The sequence below is a fragment of the Eschrichtius robustus genome, chromosome 12 (genome assembly GCF_028021215.1).
Source record: "Eschrichtius robustus isolate mEscRob2 chromosome 12, mEscRob2.pri, whole genome shotgun sequence".
In the NCBI taxonomy this organism is placed as follows: domain Eukaryota; kingdom Metazoa; phylum Chordata; class Mammalia; order Artiodactyla; family Eschrichtiidae; genus Eschrichtius; species Eschrichtius robustus.
In genome coordinates this window covers 45,835,945-45,863,294 of record NC_090835.1, presented here as the reverse complement: position 1 = coordinate 45,863,294, position 27,350 = coordinate 45,835,945, and the positions used below count along the sequence as shown (strand labels likewise).

The 27,350-nt window shown below is 38.1% G+C and overlaps 1 protein-coding gene across 4 annotated transcripts in view; it reads left to right on the top strand.

Moving 5' to 3' along the window:
* Positions 1 to 27,350, top strand: part of ULK4 (unc-51 like kinase 4) — a 540,948-nt gene that overhangs the window by 164,609 nt on the left and 348,989 nt on the right. For all 4 annotated transcript variants that reach the window (XM_068558236.1, XM_068558233.1, XM_068558235.1 and 1 more), the window contains 5 exons: positions 4,417 to 4,550; positions 5,938 to 6,059; positions 6,208 to 6,264; positions 19,916 to 19,967; positions 20,070 to 20,164. In XM_068558236.1, the coding sequence (XP_068414337.1) occupies positions 4,417 to 4,550; positions 5,938 to 6,059; positions 6,208 to 6,264; positions 19,916 to 19,967; positions 20,070 to 20,164 (460 nt within the window). The remainder of the gene's footprint in view (positions 1 to 4,416; positions 4,551 to 5,937; positions 6,060 to 6,207; positions 6,265 to 19,915; positions 19,968 to 20,069; positions 20,165 to 27,350) is intronic.

Below are 27,350 nucleotides of genomic sequence, written 5' to 3'. Positions count from 1 at the left end.
GCCCCAGATCACCATCATACAAAATAAAGCATTATTATTACTTGCTTATTCATCCTTCCAGAATTTTTTTTTAAATCCAAGCAAAAGTGAACATAGATTATATTCCTCTCTTGATACACAAAAGCATACTATTTTGAACTTTGCTTGTTTTACTTAACATATCTTGCGTTTTTTTCCAAAATATATGTAGAGCTTGCTCATTTTTTTTGGTAGCTACATTGTAATGGTGGACTGTATTTTATTTAACCAGTCCCCTTTTGCTGGACAGTTTCCACCTCAAATTGTTGCTGTGTGTCATATGTATACAGGTATTTTGATAGGAATTGGAAATGTTTTTTCCCAATTTGTCTTAAAAATTTTTTAGCTTTATTGAGATATAATTGACATATAGAATTATAAGATATTTAAAGTGTACATCGTGGTGCTTTGATATATACATACATTGTGAAAGGATCCTCCCATCTAGGTAACACATCCGTCACTTCACATATTTTCTGTTTTTGTGTTTGGTGAGAACATTTAAGTTTTACTCTTAGCAAATTTGAACTGTATAATACAGTGTTCTCAATTATAGTCACCAGGTTTTACGTTAGACCCTCAGAACTTATTCATCTTGTAGCTTAAAGTTTTGTACCCTTATACCAGCTTCTCACTATTGACCCCAACCCCTGGCAACCACTTTTCTATTCTTAGTTTTCTATGAGTTTGACTTTTTTTTTAGATTCCACATATAAGTAATACCATGCAGTGTTTATCTCTCTCTGTCTGGCTTATTTTAACTTAGCATAATGTCCTTAAGTTCCATCCTTGTGCTGCAAAGCAGTGATAATTCCATTGCATGTATACACCACATCTTTTTTTATCCATTTATCTATTGATGACCAAATGGGGGAAGTGTTTTTCCCCAATTTATTTGTCTGTTGGTTTTGCTCATGGTATCTTTTCCTAAGCAGAAGATTTTTTTTACTTCTTATGTGATCCAGCAGTATAATCAAACAGTAGAATTAAGAAAAAGGCCTTGGGGAAAATAAGGACCAAGGAATTGATGTAGAGAACTAGGTAAAGTCTTACTGCAATCTCAACAGCCATATGTATCTATTCAGCTGATGTTTATTGAGCCCTTATTTTGTGTCAGGAACTATGCCCATAAGTGCAATGATGTTGTGGTGAGAAAAATCAGATACAGTCCTTGCCCTTGGCTATTTTTAAATTTACTGGAATGACAAACATTATCAGATAATAAAAAATATATTAAGAAATTGCAGTTGGGTAAGGGCCTTAATGCTATGAGACAATGTCATAGATTTAATTTAAGAAGTCAGTGAAAACAGTGAATTATGAAATATGTATAAGAGTTCACTGGCAAGGAGCGGAGAGAAAAGCCGTGCAGGCAGAGAGGCAGTACCTTGTTGCTGGGGGAGGTATTGAGTTTGAGGGACTGCGAGAAGAACAGTATGACTGCGGGGGAGAGAAAGCAAGTGGAAGCTGGAGAGAGAGTTGAGGGCGTTGTAAGTTATGATAAGGAGTGTTAAGAACTCCCATGTTAAGAAGAGTGGGGTTCCACTGAAGGGTTTTAAACACAGGAGCAAGGTGGTGGACAAGATCAGTTTAGATGTAAGGTGTGTAAGGGTTAGACAGAGTAGAAGCAGGTAGGCCAGCTGGGAGGCTCTGGTCGTAGAAGAAGGAGAAGGGAGTTTGGAAGCTTGCATTTGGTGAGGAGTGGAAAAGTGTAATGGTTTAAGGAGTATTTAATGATTGACTTGGTGTGGGAAGTGAGAGAAAGGGAGGTGAGAAGGATGACTCCTGGGTGTCTAGCTGGTAGAGAGTGATGCTGTATGGTGGAATATTACATTCTGAAAGACAACCAGTTTTGTTGGGATGATAATGGTGGTTTTTTGGGATATGTAGTGTTAGGAGTGCCTTTGAGACAAGCAAAAGCAGATGTCAAGTCAAGTCAGCAGTTGAATGTACAGGTCTGTAGCTTGAGACACCAGGTTTGGGCTGTACATAGGTGATTGGAAAATGTCTGTGTAGATAGGTGGTAAATTAAATCATGGGTGGGGATGAGACGACCTGCGTGAGATGGGTAGAAAGAAAAGAGTAGTGGACCCAGAACTGAGTTTTGATAGATTTGAGCATTTAGGAGCATGAACCAACAAAAGACACAGAGAAGGAACAACTAAAGAAACCAGAGAAGGAAACTAGAACTGTATGCTGTCACGATGTATAGAGGAGCAGGAGTGGCAACTGTATTGAACGCTGCTGAATTGTTCAGACAGGTGAAGGCAGACAGGTGTCCGTTGGCTTTGATGTCATGGAGGTTGTTGGTGACCTCAGAGCAAGTGATGGGAGTGAGAGCAGATTGTGGTGGGTTGAGGAAGTTAGGAGGAACAATGGAGATACAAGGTGTAGATTTCTCTTTTAAGAGGTTTTACCGAGAAAGGGAGGAGAGAGGCATCGGGGCAGTTGGTAGAAGGATGTGAGAAGCGTTTTGTTAAATGGGAGAGAGTGAACATATCAAAGTAGAAAACGAGTAATTGGCCGTTTTAAGGTTCTGAGAAAGTGGGAGGGAATGTGATCCAAAGCACAGTTGGAAGGGGAGAGAGAGGTCTGCAGTTGTGATGGGAGGAAAGGAGCCTAGGCTAAGACGCACAGTCAACTGAGAATTAGGAAGACGAGTTTTTTTTCGTGATGCTCTCTATTTTCCCTGTACAGTAGGAGGCAAAAGCACTCACTGAGAGTCCCGTGAGAAGATGGAAATTTCAGGGTTTAAAGAGAAGAAAACTTTGAAGATAGACTGGGAATAAGTCGACCAGTGGAATGTAGTTGGGTCGCTGGTGCTATTCAGTGCCACTGAGTATTGGTGACATGCGTTTACAGTGGAGTGAATCTACCCCATGTTTAACTTGAGCCGCCTCTCTGCAGATGTACAGAAAGTATATAGATCATTGGATTCATCCAAATCATTTGGCTGCATGGGTGCAAAGAAAAGAAAGAGGGCAAGAGTGTAAGTGAAGAAGTGCCGATGGATTGGGAGAAGATGTCATGGATTCAATTAGTGGAAGTTCCCAGCAGGCTGAAGAACCGTCACAGTGGAAGGTCGTGCAAGTAGGAATAAGGGCAGATTATGGTCAGAGGGCATGTTTGTAATACTTAGCTTGGAGGGGATGCAGTTAAATGCCGGAATCTTTAACGTTGGAAAAGCTGTTCAGCAGATGGCGAGACTGGGCAGGGAGATATCGCGACCCATCTTGGGGAACCAAAAAGGAAGATGGTATTTTCCGGTCCCGCTCCTTAGCTGGGCTGATGGGGCAGGTGTCAACGAACCAAACTTCTGATTCGGTTTCATTCCCAGGTGTTTACTAATAGGGCTCCAAATAATAATAAGCAGGAAGGCAAGAGGATGCATAAATCTACTAAGAGAACCACGTAAATGCTAAGTGTTGAGATTTCAGTGTACGTTACGTATGTGTATTGTGTCCAGAACCACCCCTTTCCGGTTTATAGTGGAAGTGTTTGGAAGTTCTGAGAAGTAGAAGTTGGATGGGATGAGTGATTGCAACAGAGCTGGAGAGATGGATAACGGCAAGGGAGTCCAGCAAGGGAGATTGCTGTAAAGGGGCCTTTGAAGTCAGGGGACTCATTGCCTTTTAGAGAGTTTCGGGGACTAGGAACTTGGGGAGTGGGTCCAGCAAAGGGAAGGAGACGTGGGCCTAAAACTTTTCAACAATACCCTAAGTAACCAGACTGATGATTCAGTATGTCCCCTAGTTCTGGATTGGAGGCAGTTGGTTCAGAGATTGATATTTAATAAATGCCAATTGTTTGAAGAAGAAATAAGTTTATCGAGACAGATTTCATAAAACCAGTGGACAAATGGGCATGTGAAATCCAGATGTTCAGATAGTGTCTGCTATCTGTATCACCCAGTGCTGAAATGAAACTTTTTCTTTGGATTTATATACGCAGTTTAGCGAAAGAACTGGAATTTATGTGACTTGCCTGGGGTTCAGAGCAAGTTTAAGACTGATGACCAACACAAGTGCAGACAACTTGTGGTTCTACTCTGAATCTTCAAAACACCAAAGCCCTCTTCTCTCCAGACACTTTTGTTTGCCTTTCATCTGTCATCTGAAGAATGTGGTTTCCTTTCATGGGCCAGAGGCAAAGGAAGTCAGGGCATTGTTTTGTAATACATTGGCAGAGAGATTCAAAGTTGCCTTATTTTCTCTCTGCATAAATGTTTCGATTTTTCTAAGGCAAAAATAGACTGTGCTTGACAAGTTGCTCCAAATCTAAATGTCAACAAGATGGGGACTGTGCCCCCTGGAAACACTTGCCTTGGTGGCATGTTTGGGCAGGTGCTATCAACTGTTTTATCATGAGAGGTAATCTTTTGCATTTTGCTGTGTGTAGACTGGTGATGTACATCGAGAGAGACAGCAGAAAGACCACTCCAGGCAAGGAACAGCAAAGCGGCAATGAGTACCTGTCCAAATGCCTGGACCTGCTCATCTGTCACATCGTGCAGGAACTGCCACGAATCCTGGGTAAATTGGAGTCTCGTCCTCAGGCCCCTTGCTGCTTACCTTTCTGCGACTTGGCATTTCGGCATCATTTCTTTTTTTGTTCTTGCCAGTCTGTGTTTTGCAGGCAAGTGCAATGACACTTTCTCTTGAATGTGTAGTTTCAAAATTTGAATGTGCCTTATCTGTTTTCATAATTATTTTGTATCAGTGACATGAATGAGGCAATGAGCAGGCTAACAGTTACATTGAGTGTCATCTAGCAGTTTTGGAAAATAGAAGGAAAGCATTTTAATTGGTTAAAATTGGACTTAGGCTATCATTTTAGGTAACTTTTCTCAAGATTTCTCTCTGCATAATTCTGAAGAAAAGCTTTTCCCTTCAGGTTATAGCCACAAATTTATTTTTTGTTAAAAAAATTTTAAATGTGTAGGCATTAACATTTAATATTAAAGAATTTTGATATTAAAGTTCAAAGTTTGAAAATTTCTTTGGTCTGAAAAAAAGATGAAAGTAATAATGATTTGCAAAGGATGTCTATTACAGCTAACAAAATTGGTTATTCCACTGTTATTTACAGACATGAAAATAATCTAAGGAATGCGTACGTTTAGTTTAAATCTCATTCCATGCTTTTCCAGAAGATGTAGCTATAAACCAGAAATGTTTAAAATGTTAAATTTGACCCAACCCGTTATGGTAAAAGCTATTTAGACGCAGAAATTCAGAATATTAAATCAAAGTAATGGAAATATCTTCATGGCTGATTTGACAGTAACTTTTTGCTCCTTACTAATAACTGTGGGAGATTTTTGCCTGTTAATGACTGAAAATAGAGCATTTCAAAATTTATTTGGATTGTAACCTTTTTAAAATCTGCAAACCAAAGGCCATGAGCTGGTCAATTGGTAGTTGAGTTTCTTATTACCTGACTCGTCCTATCTCAGGAGATGAGGTATTTAGGTATCCAACAAACAAGTTTTATTTATTATTGGACTTGCCATCCAATGAGCAGTATTAGGAATTGATATCTTATTACTACCATCCTGTTCTATTATTAAAGAATTCTGATCTATAATCTGTTCACTTGTAATTTTTTAATAACTTTTTTCTGTTTACAAAAGTAATGAGTGCTCATGGTTGAAATTCGGAAAGTGCAAAAAAAAAAAATCATTTCTATTTTAAATTTCTAGGTGAGAGATCAATTTTATATCCATCCTGACCCCAGAGGCCACAACTTTCTGTTGTAATGTCAAGAGTTGTGAATAAAACAATGCAGCTTCTACCCACTTCTTTTATTTGGAGATTAATTGCTTCACTCAGCAGTCCCATTAGTGTTCAGCCCACAACCAGTGGTCCTTACGTATCTGTGGTCTCTAACCTCACGTGTGCTCTGGGGTGTGCTTCGCAGGTGACATTCTGAACGCCTTGGTGAACGTTTCTGGTCGTAAACACCCATCCACCGTTCAAGCGAAGCAGCTGAAGATGTGTCTCCCCCTCATGCCTATAGTGCTTCACCTCGTAACGTCTCAGGTATCATCCTGTTTGGAAAAAATGTATATAAATGTGACTCCCTTCTTTGTAAATTGGAGCTGAGACACATCAGCTCAGACAAAACATTTTCATTTTTCTTTTGTACATGGCTTTCGGGATTTAATCTGTGGAAACTTTCATCACACAGGTATTTCGACCTCAAGTTGTAACAGAAGAGTTCCTTTTCAGTTACGGAACTATTCTTGTGAGTAATGCTGAATTCTTCACGTTCCGAATAAAAATGTGGCTGTCTCTACTGTTTGTGGGATTTGGTGTCAGAATGAGGTAATTTTAAATCTTAGTGGTATTTATTTGTCTCTAGGGAAGTGATCCTTTTTATATTTTTATCTGTTGACTGTAAGAAAATTTGACATTTGGAGGAAAAATACATTCTCTCCTGATAATGCACTTTGTTCAGAGACAGACCCAAGTAGCGTAAATAAGTCCATAGAAAACAATTTCATAGATTTTGATATTAAACATCATGAAAAAATTTAAAATAATAAATTAAAAAATTTTTATATATTTATATTTAAAGTGTGCACTTTGATACACTTTGGTATGTGCACCCCTACGTTTATAGCACCACTGTTTACAACAACCAGGACATAGAAACAACCTAAATGTCCATGGACAGAAGAATGGATAAAGAAGATGTGGTACGTATATATACAATGGAGTATTACTCAGCCATAAAAAAGAATGAAATAATGCCATTTGCGGCAACAGGGATGGACCTAGAGAGATTATCATATTAAGCAAAGTCAGTCAGACAGGCAAATATCATATGATATTGCATATATGTGGAATCTAAAAAAAATGATACAAATGAACTTATTTACAAAACAGAAACAGAATCACAGACATAGAAAACAGATTTATAGTTACCAAAGGGGAAGGTAGGGGAGGGATAAATCAGGAGTTTGGGATTAACATATACACACTAATATTTAGAAAATAGATAACCAGAAAGGGCCTACTATATATAGCACAGGGAACTGTATTTAGTATCTTATAATAACCTATAATGGAAAAGAATCTGAAAGAGAACAGATTTATACATATATAAAAAATGGAATTCTGGGAATATAGTATCATTTACTTTGGCTAACATTGTTGAGTTTTGTGCAGTGTCTCTTTTTGTGATGGTATTTCTCTAACTTGAGCTCAATTTTTTTTTTTTTTTGAGCTCAATCTAACCTTGCCTTTAATTTTGATGAGATGAGTAACAATGAAAAACGAATCATCATATTATCTTTCACTTTGATTTTTGCTCACAAAAAATAGTCTCTTTGTTCAAGTTGTGGCTCGTGAATTATGTTATCTTCTTCCCTTGCCTGGAATAGTTACAGTAGGTACTGTTGATAAAATGGGGAGCTGTACAAAGGGAAAACTAAGACATTCGTCACACAACATCTTTGGTCTTACTTTGATATTAATAATAAACAGTGAACGGAGACTTTCAAGATGCCATGTCATATAGGTATCTAGTTAAAATGAAGTAAACGTCTCAATTTTACTGCTTGTTTGGAAAAAAAAAAAAAAATGATTGCCACCCACAAGTGAGAATATAGTTTCCTAGAAGAGTCATCATACGGTGAAGTATGATGTTTTGAAGTATGAATGTTGAGTAGAGAGGTCACTGGTTTTTTGTAAGCAGTGTGTTTAGTCAGTGCAGTGCGGGTCCTTTTGTACTCATTTTCACAGTGTTATCATCCTTGAGTCCTGAATTCTACAAAGCACATAATTTTTGTAGCACATTCATGAATCTGAAAATTATTAGAATTTTGTCTGCCACCTCCTTTAATTTGCTTCTTAATCATTTTAAAGGACAATGTGGGCATCATTTTTAGCAGAACTATAATTCTATATTTGTAACTCCACTGCTCTAACATATTGATGCCTGAAAATAGTAATTTTGCCCTTGTAGCCCACCTTGGAATATTTTGGCACAGTGATTGTTTGGGACAGATATAATTGTGTTCATTCTCTTATTTTTTCTCATGTGTAGTACTTTTCTCTGCCTACATTAACTGAGTACAGTTTAGGTTTTCAAGGAACTACCAAGTGTCTCCAACATAAAAGTCTTTGTGGACTTTCAGGAATTACAGATATGTCTCTTAGGGAGACCTCATCTGCTCCATGTAATTCATCGGCTTCCACTGAGAAAGGGCCTCCTCATCTTCTTCTCCCATGAGTGGGTGTACCCTTTGAAGGTTGGGGGTGTTCTGTAGGGCTCTGTATGGGTTTTCTTAACAAAAGCACTTTCAGGGGATGGAAAATAACTTGCCTAGTTCAAAGGTAATTGTGCTACTGAAAATTCTTTAGCATAATGTCGCTCAAGTACTGGGAGATTATACACATAATGAAAAAGGTCTTTTGGCTCTCTTGGGACCATTTTCCTGGTTTGAGTCACGGCCAGTCCCAGAAATCTTTTGCTATTTTTCTTACCTCATCTGTTATTTGGCCTTAGCTGTGTGTTCATCTTTCTTTACTCGGTGTTGATGGCACTGATGAGACACTAGTACAGGGAGAATAGTATTGGCTAAAATCAAGGACCTGGATTTAGTTACCCACCCAGCTCTAGTGTACGTTATGATGAACCGTTGAGAGTTAGATGTTGCTTCTGTGAGTTGATTCACAGTCTACTCAGAAGATGCCACAAATATTGTTGAAGTCACAGTGCCCCTCTGGTGCCGGAGGCATAGGCAACTCCCCGGCAGCCTACAGCCCCTTAGAAGTTCTTGGTGCAGATTTGCACAGTAAAGCCTCTTGAGTTTTCTGCTTTAAAATAATTACTTTACATTTTGCATAGGCAAGGCTTTCCTGAAGTTGTTTGAGAGGTTTTGGGTTTGTTTGTTTGTTCTTTTGGGGGGTGGTGGTGGGAAGGCTGCACAGTTATAAATGTTTGTAGGCCAGTGTGCAGAATGGCTTTGTGGAACTGGCCAGGGCACAGTGCTTCTGCTGTCCTGGTGGCCTGAGGGACCAGACCATTCATGTGTATACCCTTAGCACTGTGTTGTGAAAGCCCTATTGTTCTACCTGGAGGTAAATATTAGTTTTAGTGTTCCTTAAAATATGTCTGGTTGAGTAGCTACTGTATTATGGCAGGCCTATTGTCCTTTTATGTTTAAAAAATACACCTTAATTTGAGGTATTCAAGCTTGGTCCACCTTTAGTAGCTGTATACTTGGACTTCTGCTGAAGGAGCTCTCCAGGAACTGCTGGCCTGCCTCAGGTGGTGTGGGGACAGCAGTCAGGGTTGGTATGATCTCCCCTCATTAGAAGGGTCCTGAAGGCACAGGCTGGAGGGGGCATTGGAACTGTGCTTCCCATTGGCTTCAGTTTTCCTACTGGCACCAGGCATGGTTTGCCTGTTAACCTATAGACATCTTTTATCTTTTTGGTAGAAAAAATTCAGGGTACTTCTTATATGGAGGAATGAGTAGAGGAATTAACTTTTTGTAAACACTTCTTCTTCCCCAAGTAAAATAAAGTTTTGGTCTCCTTATGTTTTAAAGAGGCAAGTGTTTGGAAGCAATTTAACAGGGCACTTTTAAACCATTATTAAGCTTTCAAAGGGTCCAGGCCAAAGAGGGGACTACATAGCTGATAATTTCTATTTTCACTTCGTATTGGCACAAGCAATGTGCCATTGTATCTGCCTCCCTCTCCAGTAAAAAAAAAAAAAAAAAAAAAGTACCTAGGGATACTTTTAGCAGTGAAGCATCTAGGGAAGTGCTATGAGGAAGTTCCGCGGTTAATTTCTCCGTAGTTCTTTCGAGCCTCCGTTGAATTGGGCTGAGAAACAGGAAGTAATGACATGAAGGAAATCTGTTTGAGAACTCATGATGTGTATTATCCTGATGTTCACTGTGTTTCTTGTGTCCTTCTGAAAGTGCTCTTGATTAATGAGCTGAGGAAGAGGACTTTGTTCTTAAGTTCTGGCCTCATTAGTTTATAAAAGTACAGTGGTTGTGTGGTGGTTATAGTTTTCTACAAAAAGACATCAAAATTCAAATTTTCAAATGAAAGAAATGATAAAATTATTGTGATTTTTCACATAAGAATATGATTGCAATCTCTGTCACTGATAAATCTTTACTCATCCTGGGTGTTGGGATGATTATTAAAAGACATACTCCTGCCCTCTGCAGATTTTTATTTATTTATTTATTTATTTAACTTTATTTTTTTGGCTGCACTGTGCAGCTTGCGGGATCTTAGTTCCCTGACCAGGGATTGAACCCGTGCCCCCTGCAGTGGAAGCTCCGAGTCCTAACCACGGGACTGCCAGGGAATTCCCTGCAGATTTTTTTTTTTTTAATTTTATTTATTTATTATTTATGGCTGTGTTGGGTCCTCGTTTCTGTGCGAGGGCCTTCTCTAGTTGTGGCAAGTGGGGGCCACTCTTCATCGCGGTGCGCGGGCCTCTCACTATCGCGGCCTCTCCTGTTGCGGAGCACAGGATCCAGACGCGCAGGCTCAGCAATTGTGGCTCACGGGCCCAGCCGCTCCGCGGCATATGGGATCCTCCCAGACCAGGGCCCGAACCCGTGCCCCCGCATTGGCAGGCAGACTCTCAACCACTGCGCCACCAGGGAAGCCCCAGATTTTTATTTTAAGTGAATGTTGTTTTGTTGATAGATTGTGACTTCACTTGTAGCAGATAAAGCAGAGAGAGTGAGTGTACTCTTGTGTTTTTAAAAATATACTATATAATTATTTTTTTTAAACATCTTTATTGGAGTATAATTGCCTTACAATGGTGTGTTAGTTTCTGCTGACTGTATACTTATTCATTGCCACACGAATGTTCTTGTTGTAAGGTTTTTTCCTTTCTTTTCCTTTTTTCTTTTCTTTTTTTTTTATACAGACCCTGAATTGATATACCCACCTTGCTTTGAGAGCTTATTCTCAGCTTCTCTGAAGTACTGCATAGTAATGCAGGGCACTGGTCTGCCCTGGAGGCACAGCTTTCCCTTTCTCTCTCTAGATAGGGCCATTTTTTTGCCCCACAGTAAGTGCCCATCCTATTTGTTCCCCTGCTAAACTCCCAGCTTTGAAGCTCACACCCTTAGAAGACGCCCCATGTGCTGTGGTCATCTACAGATTTTTCTGGGTCATTGCTTCTCGCTCAGAGTCTTTTAGCACTGGGCTCACTGTCATTCTTAGAGAATCGGGTATCCCTGGGGAGGATCCTTCCAGCACCTCAGCCTCTCAGCTCCTCGACCACCTCTCTCCCCATGAGCTTGTCTTTCCCTCTCTCAGCTCCCTCCGCCCATGGCCTTATATTCAGCGTCACTGCTCTCTGGCTCCCACGCCTGATTTTCAGCTCTCTAGCCCTGCTCCCCATCTCCAGCAGCCTTTTAATTCCTCTGAGACTTAAATTGGCCTTTTACCACTTTGCACTCACCATCCTGCCCTCCCTGGGCCCAGTGACTTTTCTCTTTACTCCGCTTAGAGGCCCTGGTTCAACCCCTATCCCTGCCACACACACCCGTAATCCCTTTCCTGTCTCTTCCTCCGTTGTCCTCCTCTGGCAAACCCAAGCCCTCGTTCAGTTTAATTCTCTACCTACCCCACCCCTGCTTTGAGTGACTAAGTATGGCTAGAGGAAAACACGACGAAAATAGCTGGACTCACTTTAAATTCATGGCTGCTCATCTCAAACAAGCCCTCTCTGCAGACTGGGACATCTAGTGCCTTTTCCTAATTTATACACCTTCGCGCTCACCTAGATGACTGTTCATATGTTCCCTCCTCTCCTTGGATCTGCAATGCCTCCTGCCCTGTCCTCACTCTCACCTGATTAATTCCTATTACACTGAGAATGAAGAAGAAGAAATAGATCCAAAGAGATTTAAATTGGTAAATCAATGAAACATTCAGTAGGGATTTTTTTAAAAATTAAACTGGGGAAGTATAAGGAAGAAAATAAATTGAAAGAACCCTATAGTTTCACCATCTAGAAAACCCTTGTCGCTGTTAAAACAGAAAACAAATTAATGCATGTGCATAGCTAGAAAATTCCAACAGTGCAGAAAAGCAGAGAATGAATAGTGAAAGCGTACCTCCTGGGCCAGGAGTCCTCCCCAAAGGGAGCCTCTGCGAGTGGTTCCTGTGATTTCTTCCTCGAAAATTTTTGTTCACATCTATGTTTGTATATTATCTATATATTCTTTAAAAAATTATATAGAAAGATCATACTATAAACACTGTTCTCCCTCTTCATTCTTTACTTAAGTAAGCTATAGACATTTAAGTAGATTTATTGAAGTCAGAAGACATCTTTTTATGAACTCTTTTCAACATCAAATCCATATGTATTCAGCAAAAGTTATGTGCCCATGTTGAAATTTTATGAAATTATTTCAGCCAAATTATTATGAAAAGCTTACAGTGCCTCTTTTTATTACTTATTATGTTATTTCGTTGTTAGTCTTTTTTGTTTTAGTGATAGACTGAAGAATTCAAGCATGTATAAAATATATGCTTATTAAAGAAAATGTAGAAAATTATAGTGATATTGGAAGAAAAAAATCACCTATAACTATCAATGTTTAACAACCATTGTTAACATATTGTTGTTTACTTAGTGTTTTCAATTCATGTATATGCATTTGTGTGCAGAAATCTATGTATGTATGTATAAGATATGTATATGACTTATACCAACACATGTGGTGGAAACTATGTTGTGTATATATAGATTTGTATTCTTTTTTCCATTTAACGTTGTATCATAACTATTTTCATGTATCTTACATTTTTTTTTCACATTTTAATGGCTACATGCTGCCCCATCTGTATGAACTGTATACAGTTTGATATCATTTCAGTAAAGTTTAAAAATACTGAAACAAAGAATATAGTATTTAGAGACACATGTATATGTGGTAAAACTATTAAGAAATGCTGAAGAAATGATAAATTCATGACAGTGGTTATCTCTGGAGGAATAACAGGCAGGTGGGATGTGGGAAGCTCATGCAAAGAATTGGGAATATCTTAGTTCTTAACTCGAATGGTGGGTTTAAGAGTCTTTATTCTTTATAACATAAAATCTATCTATATATCTGCTTTTGTGTATGTTATATATAGTCTTTTTTTTGAATTTTATTTTATTTTTTTATACAGCAGGTTCTTATTAGTCATAACTTTTATACACATCAGTGTATACATGTCAATCCCAAAGGCCCAATTCATCACACACCCCCGACCCCCCCCCCCCCCGCCCCCGCTTTCCCCCCTTGGTGTCCATACATTTGTTCTCTACATCTGTGTCTCAATTTCTGCCCTGCAAACTGGTTCATCTGTACCGTTTTTCTAGGTTCCACATATATGGGTTAATATACGATATTTGTTTTTCTCTTTCTGACTGACTTCACTCCGTATGATAGTCTCTAGATCCATTGACATCTCAGCAAATGACCCAATTTCATTCCTTTTTATGGCTGAGTAATATTCCACTGTATATATGTACCACATCTTCTTTATCCATTCGTCTGTCGATGGGCATTTAGGTTGCTTCCATGTCCTGGCTATTGTAAATAGTGCTGCAATGAACATTGGGGTGCATGTCTCTTTTTGAATTATGGTTTTCTCTGGGTATATGCCCAGTAGTGGGATTGCTGGGTCATATGGTAATTCTATTTTTAGTTTTTTAAGGAACCTCCATACTGTTCTCCATAGTGGCTGTATCAATTTACATTCCAAACACCAGTGCAAGAGAGTTCTCTTTTCTCCACACCCTCTCCAGCATTTGTTGTTTGTAGATTTTCTGATGATGCCCATTCTAACTGGTGTGAGGTGATACCTCATTGTAGTTTTGATTTGCATTTCTCTAATAATTAGTGATGTTGAGCAGCTTTTCATGGGCTTCTTGGCCATCTGTATGTCTTCTTTGGAGAAATGTCTATTTAGGTCTTCTGCCCATTTTTGGATTGGGTTGTTTGTTTTTTAATATTGAGCTGCACGAGCTGTTTATATATTTTGGAGATTAATCCTTTGTCAGCTGCTTTGTTTGCAAATATTTTCTCCCATTCTGAGGGTTGTCTTTTCGTCTTGTTTATGGTTTCCTTTGCTGTGCAAAAGCCTTTAAGTTTCATTAGGTCCCATTTGTTTATTTTGGTTTTTATTTCCATTTCTCTAGGAGCTGGGTCAAAAAGGATCTTGCTGTGATTTATGTCATACAGTGTTCTGCCTATGTTTTCCTCTAAGAGTTTGATAGTGTCTGGCCTTACATTTAGGTCTTTAATCCATTTTGAGTTTATTTTTGTGTATGGTGTTAGGGAGTGTTCTAATTTCATACTTTAACATGTACCTGTCCAGTTTTCCCAGCACCACTTATTGAAGAGGCTGTCTTTTCTCCACTGTATATGCTTGCCTCCTTTATCAAAGATAAGGTGACCATATGTACGTGGGTTTATCTCTGGGCTTTCTATCCTGTTCCATTGATCTATGTTTCTGTTTTTGTGCCAGTACCATACTGTCTTGATTACTGTAGCTTTGTAGTATAGTCTGAAGTCAGGGAGCCTGATTCCACCAGCTCCATTTTTCGTTCTCAAGATTGCTTTGGCTATTTGGGGTCTTTTGTGTTTCCATACAAATTGTGAAATTTTTTGTTCTAGTTCTGTGAAAAATGCCAGTGGTAGTTTGATAGGGATTGCATTGAATCTGTACATTGCTTTTGGTAGTATAGTCATTTTCACAATATTGATTCTTCCAATCTAAGAACGTGGTATATCTCTCCATCTGTCTGTATCATCTTTAATTTCTTTCATCAGTGTCTTATAGTTTTCTGCATACAGGTCTTTTGTCTCCCTAGGTAGGTTTATTCCTAGGCATTTTATTCTTTTTGTTGCAGTGGTAAATGGGAGTGTTTCCTTAATTTCTCTTTCAGATTTTTCATCATTAGTGTATAGGAATGCAAGAGATTTCTATGCATTAATTTTGTATCCTGCAACTTTACCAAATTCATTGATTAGCTCTAGTAGTTTTCTGGTGGCATCTTTAGGATTCTCTATGTATAGTATCATGTCATCTGCAAACAGTGACAGTTTTACTTCTTCTTTTCCAATTTGTATTCCTTTTATTTCTTTTTCTTCTCTGATTGCCATGGCTAGGACTTCCAAAACTCTGTTGAATAATAGTGGTGAGAGTGGACATCCTTATCTTGTTCCTGCTCTTAGAGGAAATGCTTTCAGTTTTTCACCATGGAGAATCATGTTTGCTGTGGGTTTGTCATATATGGCCTTTATTATTTTGAGGTAGGTTCCCTCTATGCCCACTTCCTGGAGAGTTTTTATCATAAGTGGGTGTTGAATTTTGTCAAAAACTTTTTCTACATCTATTGAGATGATCATATGGATTTTATTCTTCAATTTGTTAATATGGTGTGTCACATTGATTGATTTGCGTATATTGAAGAATCCTTGCCTCCCTGGGATAAATCCCACTGGATCGTGGTGTATGATCCTTTTAATGTGTTGTTGGATTCTGTTTGCTAGTATTTTGTTGAGGATTTTTGCATCTATGTTCATCAGTGATATTGGTCTGTAATTTTCTTTTTTTTGTAGTATCTTTGTCTGGTTTTGGTATCAGGGTGATGGTGGTCTCATAGGATGAGTTTGGGAGTGTTCCTTCCTCTGCAATTTTTTGGAAGAGTTTGAGCAGGATGGGTGTTAGCTCTTCTCTAAATGTTTGATAGAATTCACCTGTGAAGCCATCTGGTCCTGGGCTTTTGTTTGTTGGAAGATTTTTAATCACAGTTTCAATTTCATTGCTTGTGACTGGTCTGTTCATAGTTTCTATTTCTTCCTGGTTCAGTCTTGCAAGGTTATACCTTTCTACACATTTGTCCATTTCTTCCAGGTTGTCCATTTTATTGGCATAGAGTTGCTTGTAGTAGTCTCTTAGGATGCTTTGTATTTCTGCTGTGTCTGTTGTAACTTCTCCTTTTTCGTTTCTAATTTTATTGATTTGAGTCCTCTCCCTCTTTTTCTTGATGAGTCTGGCTAATGGTTGATCAATTTTGTTTATCTTCTCAAAGAACCAGCTTTTAGTTTTATTGATCTTTTCTGTTGTTTTCTTTGTTTCTATTTCATTTATTTCTGCTCTGATCTTTATGGTTTCTTTCCTTCTGCTAAGTTTGGGTTGTGTTTGTTCTTCTTTCTCTAGTTCCTTTAGGTGTAAGATTAGATTGTTTATTTGAGATTTTTCTTGTTTCTTGAGGTAGGCTTGCATAGCTATAACTTCCCTGTTAGAACTGCTTTTGCTGCATCCCATAGGTTTTGGATCGTCGTGTTTTCATTGTCATTTGTCTCTAGGTATTTTTTGATTTCCTCTTTGATTTCTTCAGTGATCTCTTGCTTATTTAGTAACGTATTGTTTAGCCTCCATGTGTTTGTGTTTTTTAGCTTTTTTTCCCTGTAATTCATTTCTGATCTCATAGTGTTTTGATCAGACAAGATGCTTGATATGATTTCAATTTTCGTAAATTTACTGAGGCTTGACTTGTGACCCAAGAAGTGATCTATCCTGGAGAATGTTCCATGCGCACTTGAGAAGAATGTGTAATCTGCTGGTTTTGGATGGAATGTCCTATAAATATCAATTAAATCTATCTGGTCTATTGTGTCATTTAAAGCTTCTGTTTCCTTGTTTATTTTCATTTTGGATGATCTGTCCATTGGTGTAAGTGAGGTATTAAAGTCCCCCACTATGATTGTGTTACGTCGATTTCCTCTTTTATAGCTGTTAGCAGTTGCCTTATGTATTGAGGTGCTCCTATGTTGGGTGCATATATATTTATAATTTTTATATCTTTTTCTTGGATTGATCCCTGGATCATTATGTAGTGTCCTTCCTTGTCTCTTGTAACATTCTTTATTTTAAGGTCTATTTTATCTGATATGAGTATTGCTACTCCAGCTTTCTTTTGATTTCCATTTGCATGGAATATCTTTTTCCATCCCCTCACTTTCAGTCTGTATGTGTCCCTAGGTCTGAAGTGGGTCTCTTGTAGCCAGCATATATATGTGTCTTGTTTTTATATCCATTCAGTGAGTCTGTGTCTTTTGGTTGGAGCATTTAATCCATTGACGTTTAAGGTAATTATCAATATGTATGTTCCTATGACCTTTTCTTAATTGTTTTGGGTTTGTTTTCTTCTCTTGTGTTTCCCACTTAGAGAAGTTCCTTTAGCATTTGTTGTAGAGCTGGTTTGGTGGTGCTGAATTCTCTTAGCTTTTGCTTGTCTGTAAAGCTTTTGATTTCTCCATCGAATCTGAATGAGATCCTTGCTGGGTAGAGTAATCTCGGTTGTAGGTTCTTCCCTTTCATCACTTTAAATATGTCATGCCACTCCCTTCTGGCTTGTAGAGTTTCTGCTGAGAAATCAGCTGTTAACCTTATGGGAGTTCCCTTGTATGTTATTTGTCGTTTTTCCCTTGCTGCTTTCAGTAATTTTTCTTTGTCTTTAATTTTTGCCAGTGTGATTACTATGTGTCTTGGCGTGTTTCTCCTTGGGTTTATCCTGTATGGGACTCTGTGTGCTCCCTGCACTTTGATGGCTATTTCCTTTCCCATGTTAGGGAAGTTTTCGACTGTAATCTCTTCAGATATTTTCTTGGGTCCTTTCTCTCTCTCTTCTCCTTCTGAGACCCCTATAATGCGAATGTTTTTGTGTTTAATGTTGTCCCAGAGGTCTCTTAGTCTGTCTTCATTTCTTTTCTTTCTTTTTTCTTTAGTCTGTTCTGCAGCAGTGAATTCCACCATTCTGTCTTCCAGGTCACTTATCCATTCTTCTGCCTCAGGTATTCTGCTATTGATTCCTTCTAGTGTAGTTTTCATTTCAGTTATTGTATTGGTCATCTCTGTTTGTTTGTTCTTTAATTCTTCTAGGTCTTTGTTAAACATTTCTTGCATCTTTTCGATCTTTGCCTCCATTCTTTTTCCGAGGTCCTGGATCATCTTCACTATCATTATTCTGAATTCTTTTTCTGGAAGGTTGCCTATCTCCACTTCATTTAGTTGTTTTTCTGGGGTTTTATCTTGTTCCTTCATCTGGTACATAGCCCTCTGCCTTTTCGTCCTGTCTGTCTTTGTGTGAATGTGGTTTTCATTCCACAGGCTGCAGGATTGTAGTTCTTCTTGTTTCTGCTGTCTGCCCTCTGGTGGGCGAGGCTATCTCTAGCTCACTTTTTAAAGGAAACAAACTCATATGTTTCCTAACTGATTCTATGTTTCATAATAAACTGGTAGGAACACTTTAGTAATTATGGTGAATTATTGGAGAGTCAGCATGAACTAGCTTGAGAGTTAAAAACTCCTGGGGGCTCAGTCTAAGGTAGGGCACACTTTGTGGGGTTTACCTCCAGAAGCTCCACCCAGTTCTCACATTAAAGACTGGGAAAAAATCTCATGTTCTTGACAGTCCAGTGGTTAAGACTCCACGCTTCCAATACAGGGGCTGCAGGTTTGATCCCTGGTCTGGGAACGAAGATCCCACATGCTGCTAGTGTTGGAGGGTCTCCTGCAGATGTGGGGGGTGGTTGTGGCTCACCGTGGGGACAAGGACACTCTATAGGCTTTTATATTTACCAAAAATTTTAAGAAAATCATTGGATTATAGTAAGATCTATTGATATTTTCCACTCCAGGCTAATTGCTGACTTAATTATTTTTTATTCCAAGGCTATCTTATATTTTATTTGCTATTTGTTATCATATCTAAAATACGATATATGTATTATTTTGTGAGCTAGGGGCAGGCACTCAGTTGCAGTGTCTCCGTGTATCACCAGCACAGGTGCTCTGCCTGTTATTAGCCAGGGCAGTGATGGTTTCATTCACATCATGTTCACGGAGCACCCCTTCTGTTCGGAGCACTCACTTGGGGTCTGGGAGGTTCACCCCAGGTTGTTCACAGCTGAGCTGCTCAGGCCTGCCTCTGAAACATTGTTGGGGGTCATCCCACAGGGAGGCATGGGCATGGTGTGTGGGGCACAGTTAAGGGAGTTGGGGTTGGGGTACAGAGTATGTAGGAGGGTCTCAGAACAGTGGTCAATTTTGAAGACAGGCCTTTGACTGCTGCATCTTGATGCAGTACTGATGCTCAGGGTAGCTAAAGCTTGACCTCCCTTTGAGATGACTGTTTGTCCTGATTTAGTGCCATCCTCACTAATGTCCCAATGTACTGAGTGAGTAAGTGTGGCAGATTGGAAATGGTTTATGTGTCAAGTGGATTATCCTCACTTTAGCAGGTTGACCTTTCTGTGCTTATATTGCTATTGATTTTATTCTAACATTTAGTCTCACTGGTAGTGATTTGTATATTTAAAAATGATTATAGTTTATAGTGTATATATACTATTCATATGATCATGTTTAAAAACTATGATTATAGTGTTCATAATATGTATTTAGTACTTAATGCCTTCCATGAGTTATTTCATTAAGAACGATAGGTAGAGGTATGGGCAAAATGTTACTATTTTTTTAAGAACTGTCATATAAATATTATTTATTTGCAGTTACCATTCATGTGTAGTGTAGAATTATCGAAGTTTTAAAAAAAATTTCTAATGACTTTTGTGCATTAACTCAGTCAGGAGACTTTCTAAAAATATTATCTTTCCGCTTCTGGATAAAGAAATTAATGCCTACTTATCACATGAAATTTAGAAACTGTAGAAAAATATAATGAGAAGATAAAAATCACTTGATTCCTACTGCCTGGAGTTAATCATGGTGAACATCTATAGGATCATATATTCAGTTTTTTCTGTGCATGGTTCTTATATCAGAGCTATTTTAAAATCTCTGTTTATTAACATTTTTATTTTTTACAGAGTCATATTAAATCAGTAGACTCAGGAGAAACTAACATAGATGGAGCCATAGGTGAGTAGACCATGGGACATTTTACATCTTTGCTTGAGGTATTTTGATATTATGATTTTGGACATGTAAATAAACATCTATAATAATTAACTGTATTTCTAGGACTGATGGCATCAGAAGAATTTATCAAGATCACCCTGTCGACTTTTGAAGCAGTGATACAGTATCCTGTTTTACTGAAAGACTATTGCTCTACGGTCAGTAGAAATCCCTTCCTTCCTTGTTGACTTGTTTTTGGTGGTTCTTTGCTCATTATTCTCTTTCCCTTCTGGTCCACACCTTACCCCCAGCGTGCTCCTTCTTACTCCTTGCCTGATTATTGGTTGTAACCAACAGCGAAGACTCTCAGAACAGAGTTTCTCAACCTTGGACTGTGGGCATTTGGCGATGGACAGTTCCTTGCTGCGGGGGATGTCCCGGGCATTGTAGGATGTTCAGCAGCATCCCTGGCCTGTACGTAGTAGATGAGGGTAGCACCCAGTCCAGCCCCCCTCGGTTGCAACAACCAAAAAGGTCTCTACACATTGCCAGATGTCTTCTGGGCAGCGAAATTGCCCCCATTTGAGAACCTGTGCCTTAGTGTGATCCTTAGGTGAGCTGAGTGATGACTTTAGAGGAGGGAGGAAAGTTTTGTGACTACGTTCTCATCAGCAGAAAGCCCTCAAGAAAAGGAGCCAGGTAAGACGAGGACCACAGCAATCAGTTTCGTATTCTCTCTCCTGGTTCTAGGGGTTGACTTAGGTCAGCAAGGCAGTTCTCACTCAGGGTCTTTGAGGAGGTACCAGTCAGTGGTGCCTGGGGCTGGAATCATCTGAAGGTCACTCCCTCACATGTCTGCCTCCAGCTGGGACTCTGCAGGCATCTCTCTCCATCTCTGTGGGTCTCTCCAGCAGGGAGACTTCAGGGTGGCCCGACTTCTTACATGGCAGCTTAGGACTTTAATGATACATTCTCAAGAGAGAGGGGATAATTATTTTTTGAGGGTAGGAAATGTCTACCAGCTCTTTATGGTTGTTTTCAATGTATTTTATTATAAAATATAAAATACAGAAAAGTGTATTAAAGTGTGTGTAGTTTGATGACTTGTTGTAAAGCAAGTGCTCAAGAAATCACTGCCCAGTTAAAGAAAAACGAAACAGAATGTTACCATTCTGAGCCCCGAAGTCCCCTCAATCACAAATCCTTTCCTCCCTGGAGAGGGGACCACTATCCTGACTTTCATAGTAATCATGCCTGTGCATTCCTTTGTGGGCCTGTGCCTGCATTCTTAAACAGTATAGGCTGGTTTTGCCTGCTTTTGCTTTGTTTCAATACAGTGTGTATTCATCTGTGACTTGTTTTTTTTTTGCTCAGTGTTTGTAACATCCATGTTGTTAAGTATCTTTGTGCTTTTATTCTTCATGAGTGTGTAGTGTCCCACTGTAGAAATCTGAGTATATGAATATATCACATTTTACTTATTTATCATTGATAGACGTTAGGCTATGTCTAGTATTTGGCATTTACAAACAATACTGCTATAGATATTCTTGTTTATGTATTTTGCTCCACATAAGCATGCATTATTTCTGGGGTACATACATAGGAATGGAATTAGTGGTTATAGGAAATATGCAAACTCAGTTTGTCTAGAAAGTGACATTGTGTTTTCCAGAGTGGTGGTGCCAGTTTACTTTCACACCAGCACTGCAGGACTTCATGTCCTCATTCTTCCCAATTCTTGTTGTTTCAGCCTTTTAAATGAATGGGTGTATAGTGATGTTTCACCATAGTTTTAAATTGTATAGTCAAGACTACTTATGAGGCTGAGTGGTTTTTCAAATGTTTACTGGCCATTTGGGAATAATCTTTTATGACGTGCTTGTCCACGTCTTTCTAAGATTTTGGTTTTCTTGTGTAGTTTTTCAAATTTATTGGCATAAAGAAGTTCATAGTATTTTCTTGCCAATTTTTCTTAGTGTTTGTGTAATCTAATAATATATCCTTTAAAAATATTTGCTATTTACTGTTTTTCCTTCTCTTTCTTTTCTCGAACAATCTAACTAGAGGTTTCTTAGTTTTACTAACTTTATCAAAGAGCCAGCCAGTGTTCGGTTTTGCTAATCTCCTACGTACTATATGTTTCTTTTCTATTTTATTAATTTCTGTTCTGTTTGCTTAATTTTGTTCTAGTTTTGTTAATTTCTGTTCTGTTTGCTTCCTTTCTCCTTTCTTTGGATTTATTCTGCATTCTTTTTCTAACTTTTTGAGATAAATAGTTGATTTTTTAAAATATTTCTTCCTTTCTAACATATGCATTGAAGATCGTGTCTCCTAAATACTGCTTTAGCTGCATTCCACAAGTGTTGGTATGTAGCATTTTTGGTATCTTTCAGTTAAAATATTTGCTTTCATTCATGGGTTATTAAGATAAATACATTTTCAAACATATGGGCACTTTTTAGTTTTTTTTAATAATTGATTCCTGATTTAATTGCGTTGAAGTTAGAGAAATACTCTAATTTCAGTCTATTGAAATTTATTAAGACTTGCTTCATAGTCCATTACAAAATTTTTTGGTAGATGTTCTGTATGTGTTTGGAAAGAATAGGTATTTTGCAGTTCTTAGGTGCAGTATTCAGTTATATGTCCATTAGGTTAAATTTATTAGTTATCTTGTTCAAATCTTTTCTATCTTTATTAATTTTTGTCTGTTTGTCCTAGAAATTACTAAGAGAAGTGTTTCTAGATCTCCTTTAAAGCTATTATGAATTTGTTTATTCTTGTGTAGTTCTGTAGTTTTTGTTTTATATATTTTGAAGCCATATTATTAGGTGCATGCAAATTTAAAATTATTATGTCATTTTATGAAATTGACCTTTTTCTCATTGTAAAGGGACCTTTATTTTCTAGTAATGTTTTTGTCTTAAGGTCTGTTTCATCCCAGCTTAATGTAATCATACCTGCTTGCTTCCTGATACATCTTCTCTCATTCTTTTCCTTTCAACATCTCTCTGTCCTTATGTTTAGATCTGTGTCGAGTAAATATCATATAGTATTTAAAAAAATCTAATTTGACTTTTCCCTGGATCATATACTCCATTTACATTTACTGTAATTGTTAGTATATTTAGATTCATTCCACCATCTTCTTTCAAGCTTTGTCATACATATTTTCTCTTTTCCCACTTCTACTTTCTTATTTTTCTTTTCTGTTGGCTAACTTTTTTCTGCATTTTTTTTCCTCTATGTAAGGTTGGTAGCAAAAGGTGAACTTAAAAAGAAATGATCTTTTCTTTAAGTAAAATACAGGCCATAGCCTACTCAACTCCATTTAGTCCTCTCATGATATTTATGTAACTTTTGCCTGATATTTTAAAGTCTGTCTTGTTTCTCTGTCTTTTTAACTCCCTTTTGTTATGAAATGATAAAAGAATACTCATTACTACTATAATATGATGTTCATTTGCCTTTGCCCCATATTTACTACTTTTTTTGCTTTTCTTTCTTTCTTTCTTCTCACTCCTTCCATCTGGGTTCACTTGTTTCTGACTGACATTCATCCTTCACAGTTTTCCTTAGCTTTGGGTGAGCTGGTGGCAAACTCTTTGTCTGATAAAGTCATTGTTTCTTTGTTTTTTTTTTCCCCAAATATTTATTTATTTTATTTGGCTGCATCGGGTCTTAGTTGAGGTATACAGGACCTTTTAGTTGCAGCATGCGGGACCTAGTTCACTGACCCTGGATTGAACCCGGGTCCCCTGTATTGGGAGCACGGGGTCTTAACCACTGGACCACCGGGGAAGTCCCAAAGTCATTGTTTCTTGAGGGAGATTTTTTTTTTTCTGAGTGTTGAATTCTAGGTTGGCAGTTATTTTTGTTGTTGTTTAGTACTGTGAAGATACTATTTCATTATCTTATGTTCTGGATTGTTGCTATTGAGAAGTTCACTGATAGTTGGTTTTTCCTGTGAAGATAATCTGTCTCTCTGTTCCTTGTTTCCTTTTAAGACTTTTTTTGGGGTGGAGGGGGGAGGGCCTTTGGTTTCTATAGACTCACTGTGTCATAACTGAATATGAACTTCTTTTTGTTTATTCTGCTGAGGATTCTGTGTACTTTTTGAATCTGTGGATTGTCCCTTTTTCTTCAACTCTGCAAAATTCTCAACCGTCATCTCTGGTTATCTTCTCTCTCCCCTGCTTTGTCTCCTTTTAGCAGCTTGGATCCCGTGTACATTAAACTTTCTCACTGTATTTTCTATACTTCTTACTGTCTTTCTGTATATTTCACCTTTTTCTCTCTCAGTGTTATATTCTGGTTAATTTTGTTTGCTCTGTTTCTGTCTTCTGTGTTCAGTCTGGTGCCAAATACATCCACAATGTTTTAAAGTTTGGTTGTTTTTCATGTGTACGAGTTACGTTGTCACTAGAAATTCTGCTTGTCTGTTTTATTCAATCTACTGTATTGCTTTTGATAATTTCCTGTTCCTTATAGTTATTTCCCAGTTTGTGCTTTGTTTATTCACATTTGTTAGATGTAGTTATTTTACACTGTCTCATAGTTTCAGTGTCAGAAGACTGTGGTGTGGTGTCTGTTATATCTTGCTCGTACCCACTTCGTCTTGTTTTCTTGCACACCTTGTTAACGTTTACTGCGTGTTGGTCATGGGACTTGAAATCTGTTTGTGGGCATTCCCTCAAGCCTAGTGTGGATGTTGCCCCCTCCAAGAGGCTTCATGTTTGTTGGGGCCCTGCCAGTCAGGGCTACCTCAGACCACGGTCATTTGTACCCGGTGTGAAAATTCCTGAGACTGTAGGTCTGAGAGCATAACTTCTCAGGGCAGCCTTCTCAGCAGTTCCCAGGAGTGTGAATTTATGTGGAGGGGTTGGTGACTAGATCTGGTTTTCCTAACTCTGAGGGTATCATCCCCACACCCGCCCCAAAGTGCCCAGCTCCGTGTAGAACACTCCCAAAAATCCACACGCTGGGCAGACGTGAACTCAGACCCCTGTCTCTCTGGTCCCACTGGCCTCCATTGGAGCCTTGTGTTTGTGGTATTGGTAAATGCCTCCAGAGCACTATCAGTTCCATGCTCATATGTTCTACTCAACTCTCTAGTTAAGGCTTTCATTCAGGAATTGGTAGGAAAGCTCCCCCACTGCCTTTGCAGGTCTTAAATATTTTAAGGTTTTGTTTGTTTATATTTTATCTGGCAGTTTTTCATTGTGAATTTTCAGTGAGAGAATTAATCCAAATAACCATACCCACTATTGCCAGAAAGCCTGTTTCTTATGGTCACTTTCTTGGCAATGATTTCTCAGTCTTCCTTTGAGATACTATTTGCTTGAGTGTTGCTTATTGAGTCTTTTCCTTAATGAGCAGTAACCCCATGGATAATTTGTTAAGATCCAGTATTTACAAATGTCTATACTTATATTTAATTAGACATTTAATTAGTTTACTTTCTAATCATGAAGTGCTACCATAATAATCATTGAAAGGACAGCCTGTGTTATGATAGGAAAGCTATCATTGTAACTCATGGACTTCCTAAAAAATATTTTTTTAATGCTGTAACTCATGGGAAATCCTCTAATTACCTCTTCTTGAGCATGACTGGAATACATGAAATTGAAGATCCAGCACCGCAAAGGGTATCACATTGTTGGAAATGTTGGCACAAACTATGTTCAAGGGTACTGGTCAGTACTTTGTTATATGGAAGTGGTTACATGCATTTAATTCTTGCTGAGCACAAATACTTAACTCACATTTTTCCCCATAGTTTAGATCATTTAGTGCCTCAGAGTTGGAAATTATCAGTGTGGCTTGCAGAGCAGTTAGAAATACCATAATGATTTGGTTTGTACGGAGAATTTGTTCCCATTCATGGTGGTTTCAAAAAAAAAATGTTATTAATAGCAAAGGGGAAAATAAAGATGATTCTTTATTAGAAATTTCTGACAGTAATATACATAAGTTGCCTAAAATATAATCTGTTTAAACTTAAAAAAAAGCCGTAAAAGCTTAAGCCATGGCTTTAAGCTAAGCCATAATACCTTTTTTAATGAAAAGCCTGTCCTTTTGTAAGTTTTTAAACTGAAAGCTGGAGGCTAATAAACATTGAGTAGTTTAACTTGAATGAAACTAAATTTTTGAGTTAGTACCAAGAGTTGGTGAGGATGTAGAGCAAATGGAACTCTCAGAAACTTCTGGTGGGAATGTAAGTTGATACAATTCCTTTGGAAACCTGTTTGGTAGTGGCTACTGAAAGTAAACATAAATATATTATGACTCAGCAATTTCACCTGTAAATATACATTCAGTAGAAATGCAAGCATATGTTCACCCATACACATATAGAGGATGCTCATAGCCCCAAATGGGAAACTATCCAAATGCCAATCAACAATCTAATGGATAAATAAACTATGGTTTGGTCATACAATAGAATACTATACAGCAATGAAAATGAATGATCTGTAGTTACACTTAAGAACATGGATAAATCTTACAAAGTTAATCTGTGACAAAGATAACAAATACGAAATAACATGATCCATTTGCATTAAGTTTAAAAACAGAGAAAACTAATCAGTTACAAGTCAGGTTAGTGGATACCCTTGGGGCAGTTAAGTGTTTACAAGGGGGCTTTGTCCAAAATGTCCTGGAAGTGCCTTTTTTTTTTTTAATCTGGGTGCTAGTAATATGAGTGTGTTCATATTGTGAAAGTTAACTAAGTTATATACTTAGGATTAGTACATCTTTGTGTTATATTAAAAAGTTTACATAGATATGAAAAATTTTTTCTAATAAAAAAGTGTGTAGAGCTTAATGTAAGCCTATTTTTTAAATGAAGTTAACTGATATGAATTAGCATATCTATGTATGTATCTATCTATCATTGACATGGACTTGTATTCTGTATTAGTTTCCTGTAGCTGCTATAACAAATTACCACAAATTTAGTGGCTTAGAAAAACACAGATTTATTATTTTAGAATTCTGTAGGTCAGAAGTACAGAATGGGTCTTTGGGGCTACAAGCAAGATGTCAGCCTACCTGTGTTTCTTTTAGAGGATCTAAGGAGAAAATCTGTTTGTTTGTTTGTTTGTTTGTTTGTTTTGGCTTTTCCAGCTTCTAAGAGCTGCCTGCATTCCTTGGCTTGTGACCCCTTCCTCCATCTTCGAAGCTGGCAGTGTAGTATCTTCAAATCTCTCTCTCCCCTCTCTCTCTCTCTCTCACCTCTGCTTTTGTTGTCACATCTTCTTCTCTGACTCTGGCCCTCTTGTCAAGGACGTTTGATTTTACATTGGGCCCACCTGTATAATCCAGGATAAACACCTCAAGTTCCTTAACTTAATCACATCTACAAAATCCCTTTTGCTGTGTAAGGTAACAAAT